The 17,509-nt window shown below is 48.4% G+C and overlaps 8 protein-coding genes across 8 annotated transcripts; 7 read left to right on the top strand and 1 right to left on the bottom strand.

The window, feature by feature from the left end:
• Window positions 1-179: 179 nt before the first annotated feature.
• LY89DRAFT_586392 (uncharacterized protein) lies at window positions 180-539 on the top strand (the record flags this gene model as incomplete). The annotated part of the gene is made up of 2 exons (XM_018209364.1): window positions 180-335; window positions 390-539. The coding sequence occupies 2 exons, from the start codon at window positions 180-182 to the stop codon at window positions 537-539; spliced, it is 306 nt and encodes a 101-aa protein (XP_018070981.1).
• A 352-nt stretch (window positions 540-891) lies between these two features.
• LY89DRAFT_88428 (cellulase-domain-containing protein) lies at window positions 892-2,878 on the top strand. Its single transcript, XM_018223486.1, has 5 exons — window positions 892-1,124; window positions 1,172-1,213; window positions 1,257-1,371; window positions 1,418-2,043; window positions 2,088-2,878. Exons 1-5 carry the CDS (start codon window positions 1,059-1,061, stop codon window positions 2,610-2,612), a joined length of 1,374 nt encoding a protein of 457 aa, XP_018070980.1. The 5' UTR covers window positions 892-1,058; the 3' UTR covers window positions 2,613-2,878.
• On the top strand, window positions 2,879-4,056 carry LY89DRAFT_749458 (uncharacterized protein; the record flags this gene model as incomplete). Its single annotated transcript, XM_018221172.1, has 3 exons — window positions 2,879-3,411; window positions 3,459-3,838; window positions 3,886-4,056. The coding sequence occupies exons 1-3, from the start codon at window positions 3,234-3,236 to the stop codon at window positions 4,054-4,056; spliced, it is 729 nt and encodes a 242-aa protein (XP_018070979.1). The 5' UTR covers window positions 2,879-3,233.
• Window positions 4,057-5,812: 1,756 nt separating this feature from the next.
• Window positions 5,813-7,968, bottom strand: LY89DRAFT_734717 (udp-glucose 6-dehydrogenase; the record flags this gene model as incomplete). The annotated part of the gene is made up of 3 exons (XM_018219936.1): window positions 5,813-7,072; window positions 7,143-7,666; window positions 7,713-7,968. 3 exons carry the CDS (start codon window positions 7,966-7,968, stop codon window positions 5,813-5,815), a joined length of 2,040 nt encoding a protein of 679 aa, XP_018070978.1.
• A 6-nt stretch (window positions 7,969-7,974) lies between these two features.
• LY89DRAFT_88293 (uncharacterized protein) lies at window positions 7,975-8,975 on the top strand. The gene has a single exon (XM_018223484.1). It carries the CDS (start codon window positions 8,299-8,301, stop codon window positions 8,884-8,886), a length of 588 nt encoding a protein of 195 aa, XP_018070977.1. The 5' UTR covers window positions 7,975-8,298; the 3' UTR covers window positions 8,887-8,975.
• On the top strand, window positions 8,976-9,663 carry LY89DRAFT_88335 (uncharacterized protein). The gene is made up of 2 exons (XM_018223485.1): window positions 8,976-9,234; window positions 9,426-9,663. The coding sequence occupies exons 1-2, from the start codon at window positions 9,064-9,066 to the stop codon at window positions 9,582-9,584; spliced, it is 330 nt and encodes a 109-aa protein (XP_018070976.1). The 5' UTR covers window positions 8,976-9,063; the 3' UTR covers window positions 9,585-9,663.
• On the top strand, window positions 9,444-11,221 carry LY89DRAFT_617951 (UDP-Glycosyltransferase/glycogen phosphorylase; the record flags this gene model as incomplete). The annotated part of the gene is made up of 1 exon (XM_018210819.1): window positions 9,444-11,221. A coding segment is annotated over exon 1 (1,479 nt), but the record flags the coding sequence as incomplete, so codon positions are not given.
• Window positions 11,222-14,847: 3,626 nt separating this feature from the next.
• LY89DRAFT_586483 (uncharacterized protein) lies at window positions 14,848-15,766 on the top strand (the record flags this gene model as incomplete). Its single annotated transcript, XM_018209369.1, has 2 exons — window positions 14,848-15,347; window positions 15,391-15,766. The coding sequence occupies 2 exons, from the start codon at window positions 14,848-14,850 to the stop codon at window positions 15,764-15,766; spliced, it is 876 nt and encodes a 291-aa protein (XP_018070974.1).
• Window positions 15,767-17,509: the final 1,743 nt, after the last annotated feature.

Below are 17,509 nucleotides of genomic sequence, written 5' to 3'. Positions count from 1 at the left end.
AGCCTCAGCTTCATATGCCTCTCTTATCCACAGATCATTGGACTTCGAGATACCTTCACGATGGCGAAACGAGTATGAGCCTGGCCCTGAAGTGGGATTTAGCTGACGCCTCAGATCTCATTTCTCGTTCATGGTGAAGTTCAAGGTGAGTTTTCAATAGCTTTAGGGACAATGAATTAATGCGATGTACGTTAGGGGTTGGTTTTAGGTACGGAAACTCATGTCGTCTACTTCAATCAAAGATTTCCCCTGACCAGAACTCAAGATACTACACCAGGAAGAAAGCAGCTTCTTATGGAATTACTGGTTGGGTTAGGAATACTGCAAATAGCAAAGTGGGTCTATCCCAAGAAATGTTTTCCATGTACTGACGATTCTGACTTCACCAGGTTGAGGGTGAAGCTCAAGGCGAGGACGATGTGCTTTCAAAGTTCATGAAGGACATCGACAAAGGCCCAACCCACTCTCACGTCGTCAAGCTGGAAAAGAAAGAGATCGAATTGATCGACGGAGAGGCAGACTTTGAGGTTAGGCATTGATAGACACTTCGTTGTCGTTGAAATCCAGATCACGTGCTGGAAGAAGGTGCTGATTTACCGGCGAAACATCCACTCTTCTTATCAGGACTCCCTCCTGCATATGCAGCTTTCTGGCATGTCGATGTTTCGTTTCTAATTATTATCCGCATGATTATCCAGCACGTGAATCGGCAAGTTGCCGGCATACCCCTGAGCAATGAAACTTCGAATGTCTGAACATTTCCCTTGGCGTCGCAACTCCATTCAAGCGATTCGACTGTATTTCATGGCATCAGGTGTAGTGGGTTGTTCATCTGATAATTGTTCATGCATTTCATCACTTCTTCTGACAGCATGAGCCAAGGCGTTTGTCTGATCATAAAATGCTTACCTAATCTGATCCCCACCTTTATGCCATGGAGATCTTTTGTGGCTGAGTGGAATTTTGTTATACATATTAAGTCGGGAGATCTCTAACCTTGATGATTTGAACCTTGTTACACTTTCGTTCGTTCAGTATACCACATTCGTTTCTTCAATATGTTTTTCAAATTGGGTTTGCTTCTTAGATCTATTCCCCTGGCGTTGGGAAAGGTTCAATTTATGGTGAGGACTTTTCAAAGAAAGTATTTACAGCATTCTGATTTGCACAGGGAATGAACATCGCTGGACTTGATTTTGGATGCGCGATTGATGTATGTCCAAAGTCTTAATCTTTGGCCAAGCTGACTGTTTCAGGGAACATGTCCAATATCATCTGCTCAAATACCTCTGAGCACATTGGGAGGAGGAGATGGATTAGGACAAATGCAACACTTTGTTGCGGATAATCAGATGAACATATTTCGACTACGTGAGGATTTCCCACTCCGTTCGGCTTCTGATCTAACCTCTTCCAGCTGTTTCATGGCAATACCTCGTGAACAATCAATTAGGAGGAACACTTGACTCAAGAAACTTTGGCAAATATGACCAATTGATGCAAGCCTGCTTGTCAACCAGCGAGACCACTTTCTGTGCCATCGACATCCACAATTTCGCTCGATGGAACGGAGCAATTATTGGCCAAAGTTCGGGAGTGACTAACGATCAATTTACCAGCCTTTGGACTCAACTTGCCATCAAGTATGCAAGCAGCACTAGAGTTGTGTTTGGTATCATGAATGAACCTCATGATCTCGACGTTCCAACTTGGGCAAATACAGTTCAATTGGCTGTCACGGCAATCAGGAATGCAGGAGCTTCTTCGCAAATGATTTTGATGCCAGGGACGAACTTTGCCAGTGCTGGACAATTCGTTAGCAGTGGTTCTGCGGACGCTTTGCTGAATGTTACCAACCCAGATGGAACAACTGCAGCATTGGTGTATGATCTTCACAAGTATCTTGATGTCGATAACTCGGGAACTCATGCAGACTGCACGACGGACAATATTGAGGATGCTTTTGCCATTGCTGCTGCATATCTCCGATGGAAGGGCAGATTCGGGTTGGTTAGCGAGACTGGTGCAGGCAGCACATCATCTGTAAGTTTACAGCTCTTTTCAGGGTCAATTGCTAATTCGAATAGTGCTTCACTGATTTCTGTGCCCAGAACACATTCTTGAATCAAAACTCCGACGTGTTCTTGGGCTACATTGCGTGGGCAGCAGGAAGCTTCTCAACTTCTTATCTCCTGAGCTTGACTCCCTCAAAATCGAACGGAAAATATGTCGACAATGCACTCGCATCTCAATGTGTGGTCTCGCCTTGGTTGAATGCCGGTACTGCGATTGTTACTTCGCCTATCCCATCAGCAATTGGTTCATCCGCAGCAACGAGTGTAGGGGCAATTGTGATTGGTGCTCCTTCAAGTGCTGCTGCAAGTACCACTGATGCCAGCGGATCAAGCCCTTCGACTGTAGCTACGGAAGCAAGTACACTAGCCACGAGTACTTCGAGTGTGACACCTGCGGGTAATTTTTCTGCTTCAGCAGCACCAACGACTTCGTCAGCGAGTACAGCAACTCAGGTTGTGTCGACAGGTGGGGCGGAAATGAAGCAATACGCCGGAGGATTGCTAGCTGGGAGTTTGTTCGTTGCTTTGATACTTTAATGTTAATGGAATTAATTGGGTTTGCTTTGAATACACTCCCACTGGTGCTGCCATATTTGAGTTCATTGTCGGTTTTCACAAAACTTCCCCCTTTCTCGCTTATGCTTAAAGTAAGCCGCCAAAACTCGGAAGCAATGCTTACTGGAGCTAATTCGAACGTTATCCATAAGTAGCAGATGTAACACCAGTTGACTGAACGTAGACTACGACCAAACTGCAACAGAGCATCATGAGAAGATCCAAGAGAACAGAAAGGCGGTTCGAAGAGAATGCTTCAGAGGTCTCTTTCGATTTGAACAGAGCGTGAGTTGTAAATTTTGAGCAGATGGAGTGTAAGCAAAGGTGATGCATGGAAGGGATCCTTGTCTCAATGAGAGCAGGACACTGTACAGTTGAACCTCGATATTTCTAGCTGGTGGTAAGAGTCGACAGTAATCCTATGAAGCTCTGCTATCTGCAGAATCTTGGGACAATGAAGGTTTAAAGATAGTAGATCTTCCGCTCCGCTGGCCTCGGCACGACGCGTCAACCTTAATCGAAAATTAAATCTGAGATCTGGTTCGAAATAAACAAATACAACCTCCCCAACAACAACAACAACACACAACCAAGACAATCACGATGGCATATCACAGCCATATACCAGCAATGCTTGCGCGGGCGACTACGGAAGGGAGAGAGGCGCGGTTCACGAACGTCGTCAGAGTCGTGACGAGGAGGGCCACCGCGGACCATCCGGGAAAGGATGAGGAGGAATTCCCGCGATGGACCATCGATCGCAACACATGGGAAAACATGTGTAAGTCTATTCCATCTAGTATCATCGAATACTAACATTTATTATAGGGAAATACGAGCCATTCCCGAGAATGGCAGAGAATCCAGAGGAGCGAACTGCTCTAACACGGAATTCTGCTGTTTCGGCGGCAGGGAATATTTCAGGGGGAGCTGCCGAGCGAGGGACTTCTTTAGGAGGGACTGCTGATCAAGCAACAGGGACCGACTTCTCCAGCAGGTCAGTGTCCGACGTGACCAAAGTCAACAACAGCAACTCTGGAGAAGGGAAAGTTGGCAACACCTCTGCCCGGTTCATCATCGCGGCTCTCACAGCCAGAGAAAATGGCATTGCGGGCCCAAGCAGCACAGCTCCAGCCACCTCTGGCTCTACAACACATCGCCTTGCTGCTGTGCGGAGCCAGCTCCGCGATGTCCTTGGCCAGATAGCAGTATGTCGATCAATATCGATTGTATATTCAATACTAACATGTCACAGGAACGAGAGGCGAAGCCAGGTTCGGATATAGATGCGGAGTTAGATGCTCTCCGTGAGCAGCGGGATCTCCTGCAGCGATCCCAAGTTCTCCTCCAACGAATCGAGAACGCCAGAGCTGAGATGGTTCTGGATGAGGAGGACATTACCCAGCGGGTGCATGTCCCAATGTGAGTCCAGACAATGGTGATGGTGCTGGTGATGGGTATGATACTGGGACGTGAGCAGTCGCTCATGTTCCTCCTCCCCTTCCCGCATGACCTTCTCTCTTGTTCTCCCCGAACTTGTCCTCTTGTCACCTCTTCGTCCTGTTGGACACCATATCCTGATGGATATTATGCTCAGTTGAGCTTGTGCCTAGTTGGGCATTCCATGTGTAGGTCCAAATTGCTCTGTTGAGCCTCATGTCCTGATGGACTTTGCTCCTGGTGACGGAGCGGCTAAGTAGTGCAGCTCATACACATACACAATACAATGCACTCATCCACTCACATCTGCTCTACGTGACCGCTTCAGTTTTCGTGACACGTTTCATTTCTTCTGCTTCCCGTGATGTTAGAGTTAGCTTTGTATCATTTTCCAAGAGCGACCTGAATCTAATCGAGAGGAATTCAAAATCTTCTTTTGACCTTGCAACATATTTACAGTGGACTCCATCTGCTATGGTGAACCCCATATTTTAAGGTGGACTCCATTTGTTATAGTAGTCTCCTTTCATGGTGGTGGTGGACCGGATCTCTCGAGGTAGGCTCCATTTGCCATGGTGGGCTCCATTTGCATGGTGGGCTCCTTTTATGGTGGACCGCATATTTCATGGTAGACCCCATTCACCATGGTGGCCTCCATTCCCATGGTAGGAAGCCATTCACCATGGTAGACTCCACTCCTATCGTGGACCCCATTTACATGGTAGACCCATCCGTTATGGTAGGAGCCATTCGCCATAATGGACCATATTCATGATGGGCGCTATCCATATCCATGATAGCTCTTCATCAAAGTAAAGTCGCAGCTATTCATGGTGGGGGTTATTTATCATGGTAGCCCCTATTCATCATGTTAAGCGAGATCCAGCACTATTCATCGTGGGCGCCATTCTTTGTAAGGAGCACTGTTGAAAAATTATGAGGCTACCTTCTCTTCTCCACGGTCTCTCGAGATTTTGCAACCCCGTCATCCAATCGCAAGTAGAGGAGAGAATCGTGTTCCCATCGCTGGGACATTCAAACAACAACCCCCGTCCTTCCTCTCCTTCCCTCCATGCTCCCTCGACCACCGCAACTCCGCCTCTCTCCCCATCATATTCTCTCCTCCCCCTCCCTCCCCACCTCCTTCTCTGCTGCCTCCCTCCCTCCTGCCTCCTCTCCTCCTTCCTCTCCTCACCCGAGACCGCCATCCCAGACCTCCCAGATCTCCATCCCGCTCCAAGACAAGCGCCAAAACAAAATCCACCAACACCAACACCAACACCATCACCAGCACAACCACGATGTCTCAAAACCACCAGCACAAGCGCCATGTCTCAAGTCTCCATGTACCTATGCGTTGGCCACCGAACGCCACCCGTCCTTCCTTCCTTCCTTCTTCTCAAAGTCTGTCTGTCTGATATTTGTCTAAGATCTCAAGTTGCGCCACTTCTTCAAGTCTCGATCTTAGCGCCAAAGAAAAAGAAAGAGTGTGAAGTTTTGAGTTTTGAGTGTTAAGTGAGATTTTCCCGCAAACCCAGCGTCTTTTCTTCTATGGACTATGGATCAAGGAAACCGAAAAGAAGATAATGAACTTTAGGACTAGATGCCATAAGTATATATTACCAACAAAGAAAACGGGTATCCGAACTCCAACACATTAATAATATCACACTACGCCTCTAATCCTCCCCCCAAAAAGAACAATCTATATACTCTCTCTCCTCTAAACCCGAAAAAGTCTTCTACCTCCCACCAATCCCACCCCACCCCACCTTCCCAATCCCCTCAACCCTCACACCCAGAGAATGCATCACCTCCCCATCAACCACATTCCTCCCATCAAAAACCCACCTCGGTTTCTGCAAATGATAGGCAATCTTCGCCCAATCTAACCTCTCATCCCTCTTCTCGTCTAGAACGACCGTCTTACTCATCTCGCCCTCGCATTTCTCGCAGCCCTCTTCGCACGCTGGTTCGTTCTCGAATCTCTGTAGAGGATCTTGAACACTGTACGCGGAAGCTAGGTATTTCTGCAGGGCGAGGATCTCCGATTCCGTTGGTTCGAGACGTTGGAATGGACGAGGATCCACGGGCGTCTTTTTCGGCTTGACTTGTTTGGGAGGTAGACCGCCGAGTTTGGGTGATGAGTTTGAGGGAGGTGAGGTGCGGAATTGATCGCATTCCGTCATGATCAGTACAGCGTGAGCGTCTGAACATGCTTGATACGCATCAGCGTAGACCTCGATATTGCCTCCATTCTCTTTCAAAACGTGATCTCCAACCAATTTCCGAATCTCGTCTCGAACAACGCTTGGTTCGCAGTATGGATCAAAGACGGATATCTCCCGAGGACAATCTTCGAGGAGCATCTTGATGCATTCCAAGGCGGGAGATTCTCGAGTGTCGTCTGTTGATGGTTTGAATGCGTAGCCGAGAACTGCAAGTTTCTTGCCTACCAAAGTTCCATTCAAACATCTGACCACCCTCCGAACAAACCGTGTTCGTTGCCATTCATTAACAGTCAGGACTTGTGTCCAATATTCTGCTACTTCATCCAATCCCAAAGTCTCAGCGAGATAAACCAAAGATAGGATATCCTTTCTGAAACAAGAACCTCCGAAACCAATTCCAGATTTCAAGAATTTATCTCCAATCCTTGGATCCATACCAATTGATTTCGCAACCTCATCAATATCTCCTCCTGTCTTCTCACAAATTGCAGAAATCGAATTTATCGAGGAAATTCGTTGAGCAAGCATACTGTTTGCGACGAGTTTTGAAAGTTCCGATGACCAGACATTCATCGTCACTATCCTTTCTCTTGGCACCCATGCTGCATAGACGGAAGCCAATATGGCAGCTGCACGATGTCCTGCTGGTGTTGGAGAAGAACCAATAATAACCCGATCAGGAACGAGCAAATCATTGATTGCCGTTCCTGCAGCCAAGAACTCCGGGTTGGAAAGAACCTCGAAGGTTTGGTGGGGACGGTGGACTCGTAGCTGAAAGAGGAAAAGATTAGCTTGGCACTTCAAATGTTTGGGACCTTAGTTTCGAAACGTCAAAACTTACTGTATCTTGAATAATTTCTGCTGTTCGACACGGAACCGTACTCTTCTCCACCAGAACGGCTCCGGGTTTTGCGTGGATGGCAATCTCTCTCGTCACGGCTTCGAGAGCTGTAACGTCCGTTGCTCGACCTCCTCCGATACCACGCATCTTTGTAGGTGTATTGACAGCTATCAGCACAATATCCGCTTCACTGATACTCTTCGAAACTTCCGTCGTGAAGAAAAGGTTTGGTGTTCGTGCCGGAATCGAAATTTCATCTCTGTGCTCTCCGCATTGAGATTCGCATTCCGATTCTGCTGAGCTGGCATTCGACATGCTATCCAAGGAACCAGGCCGTGAAGGTTCGTTATAGAATCCGAATTGTTTCGATCCGTCTCGCGCGATTCTCAAAATGCTGTCTAGACCCGGTTCGAAGATTGGCAGATGTTTCGTCTTCCATTGTGCGATACGTTTGGGATCTCGGTCTACCACTGTCACCTTGATATGAGGGTTTTGGAAAGCCATCACAGCAGCTGTAGGGCCACCTGCAGATTATCAGCAGGTAAGTTGCATCTGCTAAGAGCCTCATACCAACATATCCAGCTCCAACACAGCAGATGTTCTTCACACCGCCATTGTTACTTGATTGCATGGCCGCGTTCAAAGATGTACTACTCTGCTTGCCCCTCCCCGAGGCTGCATCTTCTAGTGCATCTTGAAGCTTCAGAGCTTGAAGAACTGGACTAAAAGAAAAGCTTCCATCTGGAGTCGTTGGGGCAGTGGAGATATCGACGAGGCTATCTTCCGAATCGACCGTCGACGCCGGAAAGGAGGGATGTCTGAGCATATTGGAGTGAAGATTGAATAAGGGAAAGGGAGAAGGGATGTGGCACAAGGTGCGACGAAGGAGGCTGGGAGATGGATCTTTCATCAGTTGAAAATACGTCTCTTTCCGGAGATTCAACTCACCGACCTTTTGGTTTTTGATGGGAGACGTAGATGTACTCACTTCTCAGCCGAGAATAGAACGTGGCGGTAGATTCAGATCACCTCATCTAGTTTCACGCGACAATGGTTGTCTATATCATGGGTACGAGGGTAGAACCAGGAATTGGTGTTGCAGATGATCTTGGGATTTTCCTGGTGAGGGAAACAAGATGGAGGTGGAAGGCTGCAGATGGTGTTGCACACGCGGAGGAATGAGGATGCAGGAGAAAGCAGGAGAGAGCAGGACAGGAGAGGACAAGAAAGTTGTGGGCGTTGGAGAAAATATCCAGATCAGATGCAGCATGCAAGGCAAGGCTCGGAGGGGGAGGCGGCAGTCGCGATTATGGGCAGGCCAGCACCAGATGGACGAATGTGGGTGAGACGAGAGATGTCATCTAACAAGATTTCCATTCAGTCAGAGGAGAATTCAGTGCACTGGACGGCGTCACAAGGCCGTCAGAATCCGAGGATGAAGCCAATGATGGTTGACCATGATGAAGAATTCGGTGGTGAGAGGTGCGACTTTCTTGAGATGGAGCAGGGGACGAGCGAGCCAGGGATGGGGTGTACTGTAGCCAGTGAGAGGCAGTCAAATGGCGCACGTTGGTCAAGGCTGTGGATGATGGGCGAGAGAGGGACAGAGAGAGATGTGCACGCAGTGGGGAGAGACAGTACGAGTAATACCAGTAATCCAGTACCAGTAATATTTAGGTGCAAATGCATAATGATGAGCATAATCTATGAATGGAGGGGCAGAGCTTGGGTGGAGGAGGGATAATTTCCTACAGTAGCTGGCTAGAGGGAGGCTAGAAAACTCACTTAACCTTACCTAGGTTCCCTGTGAAAGGGTCTGCGAACGCCTTCTCTGTCCCTCTTCCACCAATGTCTGAGTCTGAGCTCTCTCGAATATCTGTCGAACATCTTTCACCTCGATATCATCCTTCACTCTCCGATCATGCTCCTCCATTCTCCCTTATCCTGCTCTTCCCCTCCTGTATCGGTCTGCCCTCTTGGGCTATCCATTCCAACAACCATGTCCATCCTGACTCTCCCCTCCTCGCACATCTCAGCCTCGTTCCCAATCCCAATCCCAACCCCACGTGTAGCAATGCGAACCTCTAAATTGATTGGGACAATCACCCGCATTAGCCTTCGACCCAGGTAGAGTCCCCTAGACCAGACCGCCGTCTGCAGCACTCCCGAAGAAGCACGACCACCAATCACGCCGCCCACCTGTCAACAACTGGACGACCCTGAGGATCAATTGTCTTGGTGGGGGGAGGAAAAATGGCCAAAACAATTATTGAGGTCACTCACACAACTCACTCGGGAATGCTGCAAACAAATGCCACTGCCACTGCCACGGTCACTCCCTCACTCATTCACGCCCACCACACGCGTGCACTGGTGACGATGATTCACCGTCGCAGACCTACATCTACATCTAGTAGCCGGCAGCCTGTTGACTCGGGTTGAAAAGGAATACTTTCATGGTCACCTGGAGACATCCTCACTCGCGCCCGTCGAGGATTTATTTTGAGCAGACGCAGGGTCCGATAAAGAGAAGCTTATCGCCGCTATCAGAGAGGGGTTGGTCAACCGTCCCTAGCTAGCTATTATTCGACCGCGCAAAAATGGACTCGAGGTCGGCTCCGAGCAACAAGAAAGATGATGCTGGACTTCCGTTTCCTGAAGCTCTTCGAGGGAAGAGATTATTACTTGCGACCGAATCGTTTGGTCCCGTTAATGGAGTCAGTCGAACAACACTGAATCTTGTCACCTATTTGCGAAGCCAGGGTGTCATCGTAGCTGTTGTCGCGCCAGAGATTTCCACCGGCTCCGACAATAGCCTCACGGTTTCGACATCAGGTACAGACAACGAAATCGAAGTCCGACTTCAAGGATATCCACTACCCTACAATCCCGAATTATCAGTCGTGTATCCCGTCCGATTATCTGCTCTTTACAGACGAACATTCGGCCGAGAACCAGATTTGATCTACCTCGCCAGTCCAGCCTCGCTCGGCTTTCAAATCCTGCTCCAACTTCGCCAACAACAGAAACCCGTCCCAGTCCTGCTTAACTTCCAAACCGACCTTTCAGGTTACTGCGAAATCCTCTTCCCAACTCCGCTCGATGCATGGGCAGTATGGGTCTTCCGCTCCGTGCAAGGCTACCTATTCCGCCATGCCAGCGTCCGCACAGTCTTCTATCCCTCCCTGTTCGTGCGAAAGTACCTCGAAAAAGCAAAAGTGCAAGGAGACAAGATGCTCAATCTCCGCCGCGGAGTGAACTGCGAACAATTCCACCCCGCTAAACGATCTGAGGAAATGCGCAAGAAGCTCGCACCAAATGGCGAATTGATCCTCGTTTCCGTCTCGCGCCTTGCGCCAGAGAAAGGCTTCGAGTTCCTAGCTCAGGTTGCGAAGAAACTTGACACGATGGGATTCCCATTCAAGTTGTTGATTGTGGGAGGGAATAAGAATCCGCAGGTTATACAGGATATCCACGATTATTTCGGGGATTTGAATGAGAAAGGTACTGTTCAATTTACGGGACAATTGAAGGGAGAAGAACTCGCAAAGGCGTATGCGGTTGGCGATGTCTTTCTGCACTGCTCCATCACCGAGACGTTCGGGTTAGTGGTCCTCGAATCGATGGCCAGCGGAGTCCCAGTCATCGCTCGCGACGAAGGCGGACCCAGCGAGATTGTCGCAGATGGGAAATCCGGGTATCTCGTTGCGCCCACAGCACTCGATACGTTCGTCGAGAAGATTGTCAAGTTAGGAAACGATACTGCATTGAGAGAAGAAATGGGTCTCGAGAGCCGCAAGATGGCAGAAGAAGCCACATGGGAGAAGATCAACAACCGCGTAGCCTGGAAACTAGCCGAAGCGCTGCAACCCGCTCCAGCTACCCCTACCCCGGCACAGACCTCACCACCGCCCGCCGCGGGAGCGAGCAACGGTGCGCAAGCGGCGGCGGTGATCCCGGGGCTCTCGATCCCGATTTATAGCTGGTTGTTGATGAGTCCTGAGCTGAGGACTTTTCTGGGGGCGTTGATTGTGGATGCGCGGTTGGTGGGCGGGCTGGGGATTATTATTGGGGTTTGGGGTGGGTTAGTTGTTACGTGGATTTTGGTGCAGTTGGCGCTGTTTTTGAGGATGAGGGCGCCGTGGTTGAGGGAGGTTGTTGGGGTGTAGAGGGGGAGGGAGATGGAGAGGGAGGGAATAGAGTGATAGAGTAGATTTTGATATTGTTAATATACCCATTTTTATTGCATTGGATCACTTGATGTATGAAGAAACTTCATGCTGGCGTATTTGGACTTGTGAGGGCGAGTGAACTCAAAGTTGCAGTTGAACAGGATCAGTGATATCCAATGCAGACTTCCGAATTTCTCAACTACACAACCTGAATGTCAAAGCTCCTAGGCTCCAATCCTCTTCGTAGCAAATAATGAATGAAAACTTTTGACCAAAGAGAGAGGGGGAGGAACCAAACAATTCTGTAAGAAGAAAAGAGTATACCACTGTACATCCTCTGCCCACTTCCAAATTTGGTCCTTCACTTACTTGATTTCTACCTCAATCAATGATTCAGGAGCAACAAGGGATGGACAGAACCTTCACTCTGTAGCAAATGAGAAATACAAACTGAATCATCTGCGTAAACATTCTGCTGAGCTCCAACTTTGGGCCTTCACTCGAGTACGTTCTGCCTCATCTAGTAGTTCAAGAGAAACGAAAGATAGATACTGCATCGCTGTCTCTGCCCTGCTGGAAACGAAGAAGCTGTGAATGAAGCGAACTTATACTCACCACCTCCTCTCCGCACACCACGCACCATTGACGCAACACACCCACAATGCAAACAACGACGCCGATGGAAAAGCTTGGTTGTTTACAAAGATAGATCTCCAAGTCGACGGTTGTTTCAAACCTATTCGCATAAGCTGCTGCTGCTCAGCCACTTTCTCGGGATTGGCTGGAGAAGCGGGGAGGGGACGGGCGGAGAAGATGACGAATATGGCTGGGTCCGGCCGTGTGTCCTTCATTTTCGGGTATGAGATCGGATGATGAGAAGGCTTGCTTGCTTGTTCCGGGAGGTTTGCGGTTGGGTGGGGGTTTGATGCCACGCGGTGCTTGACCGGAGTCGTGGAGCTATAGTTGTGGTTATCGGATTAAGTGCATGGTGTTGAGGTAGCAGGAGTTTGAGTCGACGACCGTTGTCGTGATAGACAAATGAGGGGACTGAATACTTGATGTGATAAGACGTAACTTCCGGGCTAGGAAGCTTGTTTGAAGTTTAGATGAAGGGAAGATAAGAATAGAATGTGCAGATAAATGGACAAGCTTTCGAAACGATGCTTTTCTGGGCAGGGTGAAGATATAATTTGCAAATAAACAGACAAGCTTTTGAAACTATATCTGTCTTGGCTGAAGATATCATTCACTAATAAACAGACAAGCTTTTGAAACGGTGATCTTCTGCACTGGGTGAAGATATAATTCTATTTTAGCAGTGTTCGTCCGTGAGCATAATAAGGTTGTGGTCTGGACTTAATATGATGCTGGGTTGACTTTGTGGTGGTGGGAATGATGAGATACCTCACTCCATCTGCTACCTATGTGGCAATGAGAGAAAATGCATTGTAGCCTCAACGTTCCAATTCCGTCTTTCTGTGTGGCAATGAGACACAAAGGATCTGTAGCCTCACTTGTGGCCATATAACCTTCCTCCGTGGCAAACGAGGCGGAAGGATTTATAGCCTCGTTGATGACGCAAATGAGGCAAAGGATTTGTAGAACAGACGAACTTGCCTTCTTCAATGCAACACAACCACATGGTGGCCACGATAACATTTTCCCCACTATTGCTACAAGGAATCCTCCCTTGCCACAAATCCTCCTGCCACAATGTCTCAGTGACATCCCACGGCAGCACTAACTAGGATACAAAGCTTGTCAAACATGAGATGATAGATCTGTACGCCACAGGAGCAAAGAACAATTTCCACTGACAGCAAACAAACTCTGATAGACGTTTCAAATCCAAGTCAACGCGGGGGACTGGGGAATAGTATGACTTCTCGACCGTTCTATTCGGTATTTACACACGGATCAAGTTAATCCATGACCGAAATGTAAAATTAGAGACATACCACGCGAGTTCATCAACACAGGGCTGGTCCCGTAAAAAAATAGAGGCTACTCGAACCTGTCCTAGAGTCGATCAGGGACGACGTCGTTTCATCATAGTGACTCTAGCGAGAATTGAGCTATCTCCGAAATTTCCATTATGCTTGCCAAGAATAGGAACACAAGAGAAAGGGAGAGTGGACAGATGATGTGAATGCGTATCGCATGAGAAGTACTGTAATGAGAAGAGAGACCCATCGCAGGTGGATGATATTCGTCATGAGCCTCAATATTTTGGACTTTCTCAGGTGACGTGCTCAGCGCTTCTGGACATGAGGACGAACAATAGTGGCTCATGACTTGCGGCTGTCGTCCCTATCGTGGCGCCTCGAGAAATTGAATAAGCGCATCCGTCGATGTCACTGGACACGAACGAGATCGGTGGCGATGATCTCAATAGGATTATTAGGATTTCTTGGGATTTTCTGGATGACTACGCGGTCGCATCGTGAGGTGAGGTTCCTTCGGCGGCTCCCCATCTCTGCCTGTCCACTGGCTCGCTTGGTGGTGGCCTTAGGCTTCGCAGTCTCGCATAATCCCTGGCGCGCAAACTTGATACGCTCTGAGCTTCACTCTCCGACCAAGCTTGTTTGAACGCTCCTCCATCAACTCCGTGCGCTCCCATCGCCACACTCTTCTTCACCACTTCCTACACTTCAGCGACAGACCCTGCCTCATAGCCAAGACCACGTAACTCTGTCCCCATCCACTCTCCGTGCTTCCACCTCTCACGGAGCTTACAGCCGTTTAGAGTTGCCACCCCTTCCCTACCTGCCAGAGCCGTGCGGTGGATCTAGTCGAAGCTTGGCTCGACATCCCATACCCCATCACCAGGATGGACGACGATGTTGCTGTCTCAAGGACCCATCCAGCTCGGTTTCACTCATGCCCTTTCGCCTTCTCACTCGTCAATTTCTCTACAATGGGTAACCTAGGTGGAGTTGGGCTCGTGCTTCTTCCTGATTCGGCCTCATGATCCGACATCCTCTGTCACGAAGTTCGCCTGGGTCAGGCCAGGTCTGTCTTGACCCGTATCAGACCTCGAGCACTTCGTTTCTCCCTGTCTGGAAAAGCACAGCCATCACACCATGAAGGAGTTTGAAGGCGGCGTGATCTCCTCTTGTGTACGAATCTCAATGACTGCATGAGATATCCCTCTCGTACGAAACTTCTTTTTGGGCTGGTTCGCCGAATCCTACCTGTGGATATCTATTCTTACTTTCGTTCTTATTCTTCCACCCTTTCTAATCACCGCCAAACAAAACATTATCTGAGTACCTTTCCCATTTGACTTTTGGGCAGGCCCCTTCCAAACTCTTACCTTCTCTTCTACGCCCGGTCTTTGCTCTTTCCCTTCTGTTTGGACTTTGCCATCGAGGCAGGCACGATATACATTCATTCATTCTATCAACCGCAGGACGGAATCCTAATAATCAACATTCACCATCACGATGTTGGCGCTTACTTCTTTTCTATTTCTTGGTCAGGTCTCGGCGGGTGTTCTCAATGCAGCACATGTGGTTAGGAGGAGCGAATCGATGGAGGAGAGCATGAGGAGATATGTGGACTCGATCATCGAACCGTTGGAGCGGAGGCAAGCATCACCGACGGTACCATCGACTGGAATCAATGTGACGGAATGGGATGCGCAGACACAAGCTGCTTGCACGACTTCGTTGGAGGCATTGAATGGTGTATCGAACAACCCTTCAGGAATGGCTGTATGCTACAATCTGCCGTATTTGGACAACAGCACTGGAGTTTTCGAGGCCGATCTGCGATTGTACATGATCGCTGCACCAACCGGAGACTTCGTCAACATCGCAAGCTCGAATGTACAGGTTGGATTGTCATACAATGGAGCGACAGTATCAACAGTCAATGCGTCATCATTGAAGAGGAGATCCGATGCAACATCGTTGATCTCTTGGCCAAGGGCTGTGGAGGTTGTAAAGAGAGCGACTGTACCAACTTTGGTTCAATCATATGCTTTCGTTGGACAAATTAACCAGAATCTTTTGACCACCAACATGGGAACGTAAGTACATTAACCCTGTGTTGATCATGACTGACCCTTCTAGTGCTGCCCTTCAAAAGGTTCTCGTCCCAACTGTTACCCTCACTGGAACCGATTCGACTGGCGCTCAAGTCAATACCTCCCTCTCCTCCGATGAAGCGACTTTCGTATCGGGCGTTTTCGCAGAGCAAGCTACCACTACCGTCACAAAGGCTGCAGTTGACCCACCAATTCAAACCCTTGTTGTCGCATCCGATGCACCATTTGTGGTCCCAGGTCTCAACATCTTGATCATTCCTATTGGATTGATCATCACAAGCATCTGGACCGTTCTTTTCGTCGCAACTATCGCATATGGAACTGTTGGACGAATGCAATTCAGGGAACAATACCGAAGACGATCAGCCAGAGCTGAGAAGGGTGATGTGCCACGCATCTAAATGGTTGGAAGTTGGATTAGAGGATGGAATGGCACGAACAGAACGACTTCATTTCATTATACCATATAGAATTATTTGTCATAATGCTTGACTGGATTGGCATCAGGAGACATTCAAGGGCAGGACTGGGTTGTATTTAGTTATTGGGAAGAAGAGGGGAGGATGAAGAGTTAGATTTTTGCTCTCCTTGATGGAGTCTTGATGTATATCCAATTCAAAACTCTATCAAAAACTTGTCCACTGTATGGGAGATAAAAGTGTCGTCTGGGATCTAAGACATCCTGGTAATGTCCACGATGACGCTACAAGTCTCACCTCAACGTCCTCAGTGTCTTGCAACATTGAATAATGTATTGTTGTCCAAATGCCAACTTCTTCTCAATTTCTTCTCCACCTCCATTCCACCGCCAACGATCAACTCCCCAAATCGTTTGTCGCCGTAGAAACAAGTCCTGATTTCACTTTACCGAGATTTGAAGCATATAATCCCACATATAGACCACGATCTCGTTTCTTGGCTCACTGACGTTTCGCGTATCGGGGATCTAAACGCCATTTTCTCAGCCCCTCACCGACGTCTTTCCCACAACAAAAAACGACAACGCATCATTCGAATTGGAGTATATCTGATCATAGCTGTCCTATATGCGATATACTTTCTTTTTGCTGCCTCTGATGGGATTTGATAGGTGAGAGATGCAGGTTGAGTAGTTTTTCGCAAGCATAATGCCGTGGCCACGGTTGAAACGGATGCCATCATGCGCAGGCCGGAACGAAGCACGATTGGTTTGAGCGAATGAGCAGGTCGAAGGACATATGCGAGGCTATCATGGGTCATCCTGAGAGCGGACGGTGAGTATGTTGTCGTCATTATGTTGTGTTGTTCGGTCTTTTCTTCCTTTCATCCTCGTTCGTCTGAACTCTCTTTTTCTCTCGGTCTGGTTACTGTGTTGTTGAAAGTGGGATTCTGTTTGTTTTGAAGGAAGGGTGGTTTGTATAAGGTCTGCCAGGACATTGGGATAAACAGCAGAAGCATTGAGAATGGAAAATCCACATTCAGCAGTCGCGGACTTGGTCACGAAACTTCATGCCAATATCGATAGTATCCATGCTTGCATCAATTCTCTTTCCGATACTTCATCTCACGATGCGGAACTCGAACGTCTGGAGGTCGAGAGGGAAGAGAAGATAAAGGAATTGAGGAAGGCGCATGAGGATGCTGTGAAGGCGTTGGCAGATCAGAGACAGGAAGAGAAAGAGGAGTTGGAGGCGAAGAGGAAGAAAGAAGCGGAAGAATTGGAGGAACAGAGAAGGAGAGAGTATGAGGAGTTGATGGCGAGACGGAAGAAGGAGGATGAAGAACGAGCAGCGAAACTTGAGGCTGAAGAAGCTGAGAGGGAACGGATAAAGAAGGAGGAAGACGACAAGAGGGAACAAGAGAAGGAAGACACTGAGAGGACTCTACAAGAAAAGGTCGAGAAGGAGCTCGAAGCCTTGGAAGATGAGATGGAACGTAAGGTTGAGGAAGGGAAGAAAGCTCTGAGAGATCTGGACGAGAAAAGAAAGGCGATTAATGCTCAGATCGATGCTGCCCTTAATACACCGACTGTCATTCCCACGATACATTTCAGAAGCAGGGCGAAGACTTTGAGTCGGGCGAAGGAGCCGGTTAGTGAAAATTTTCCTACTAAGGATGTTGGAGAGACACCTGCGAATGGAACGTCTGACGCTTCCCAATCAAGA

This window comes from Mollisia scopiformis, assembly GCF_001500285.1.
Source record: "Mollisia scopiformis unplaced genomic scaffold LY89scaffold_13, whole genome shotgun sequence".
NCBI lineage: Eukaryota > Fungi > Ascomycota > Leotiomycetes > Helotiales > Mollisiaceae > Mollisia > Mollisia scopiformis.
Note: the sequence above shows the minus strand (reverse complement) of the source record. Positions and strands in the feature narration are given on the sequence as shown.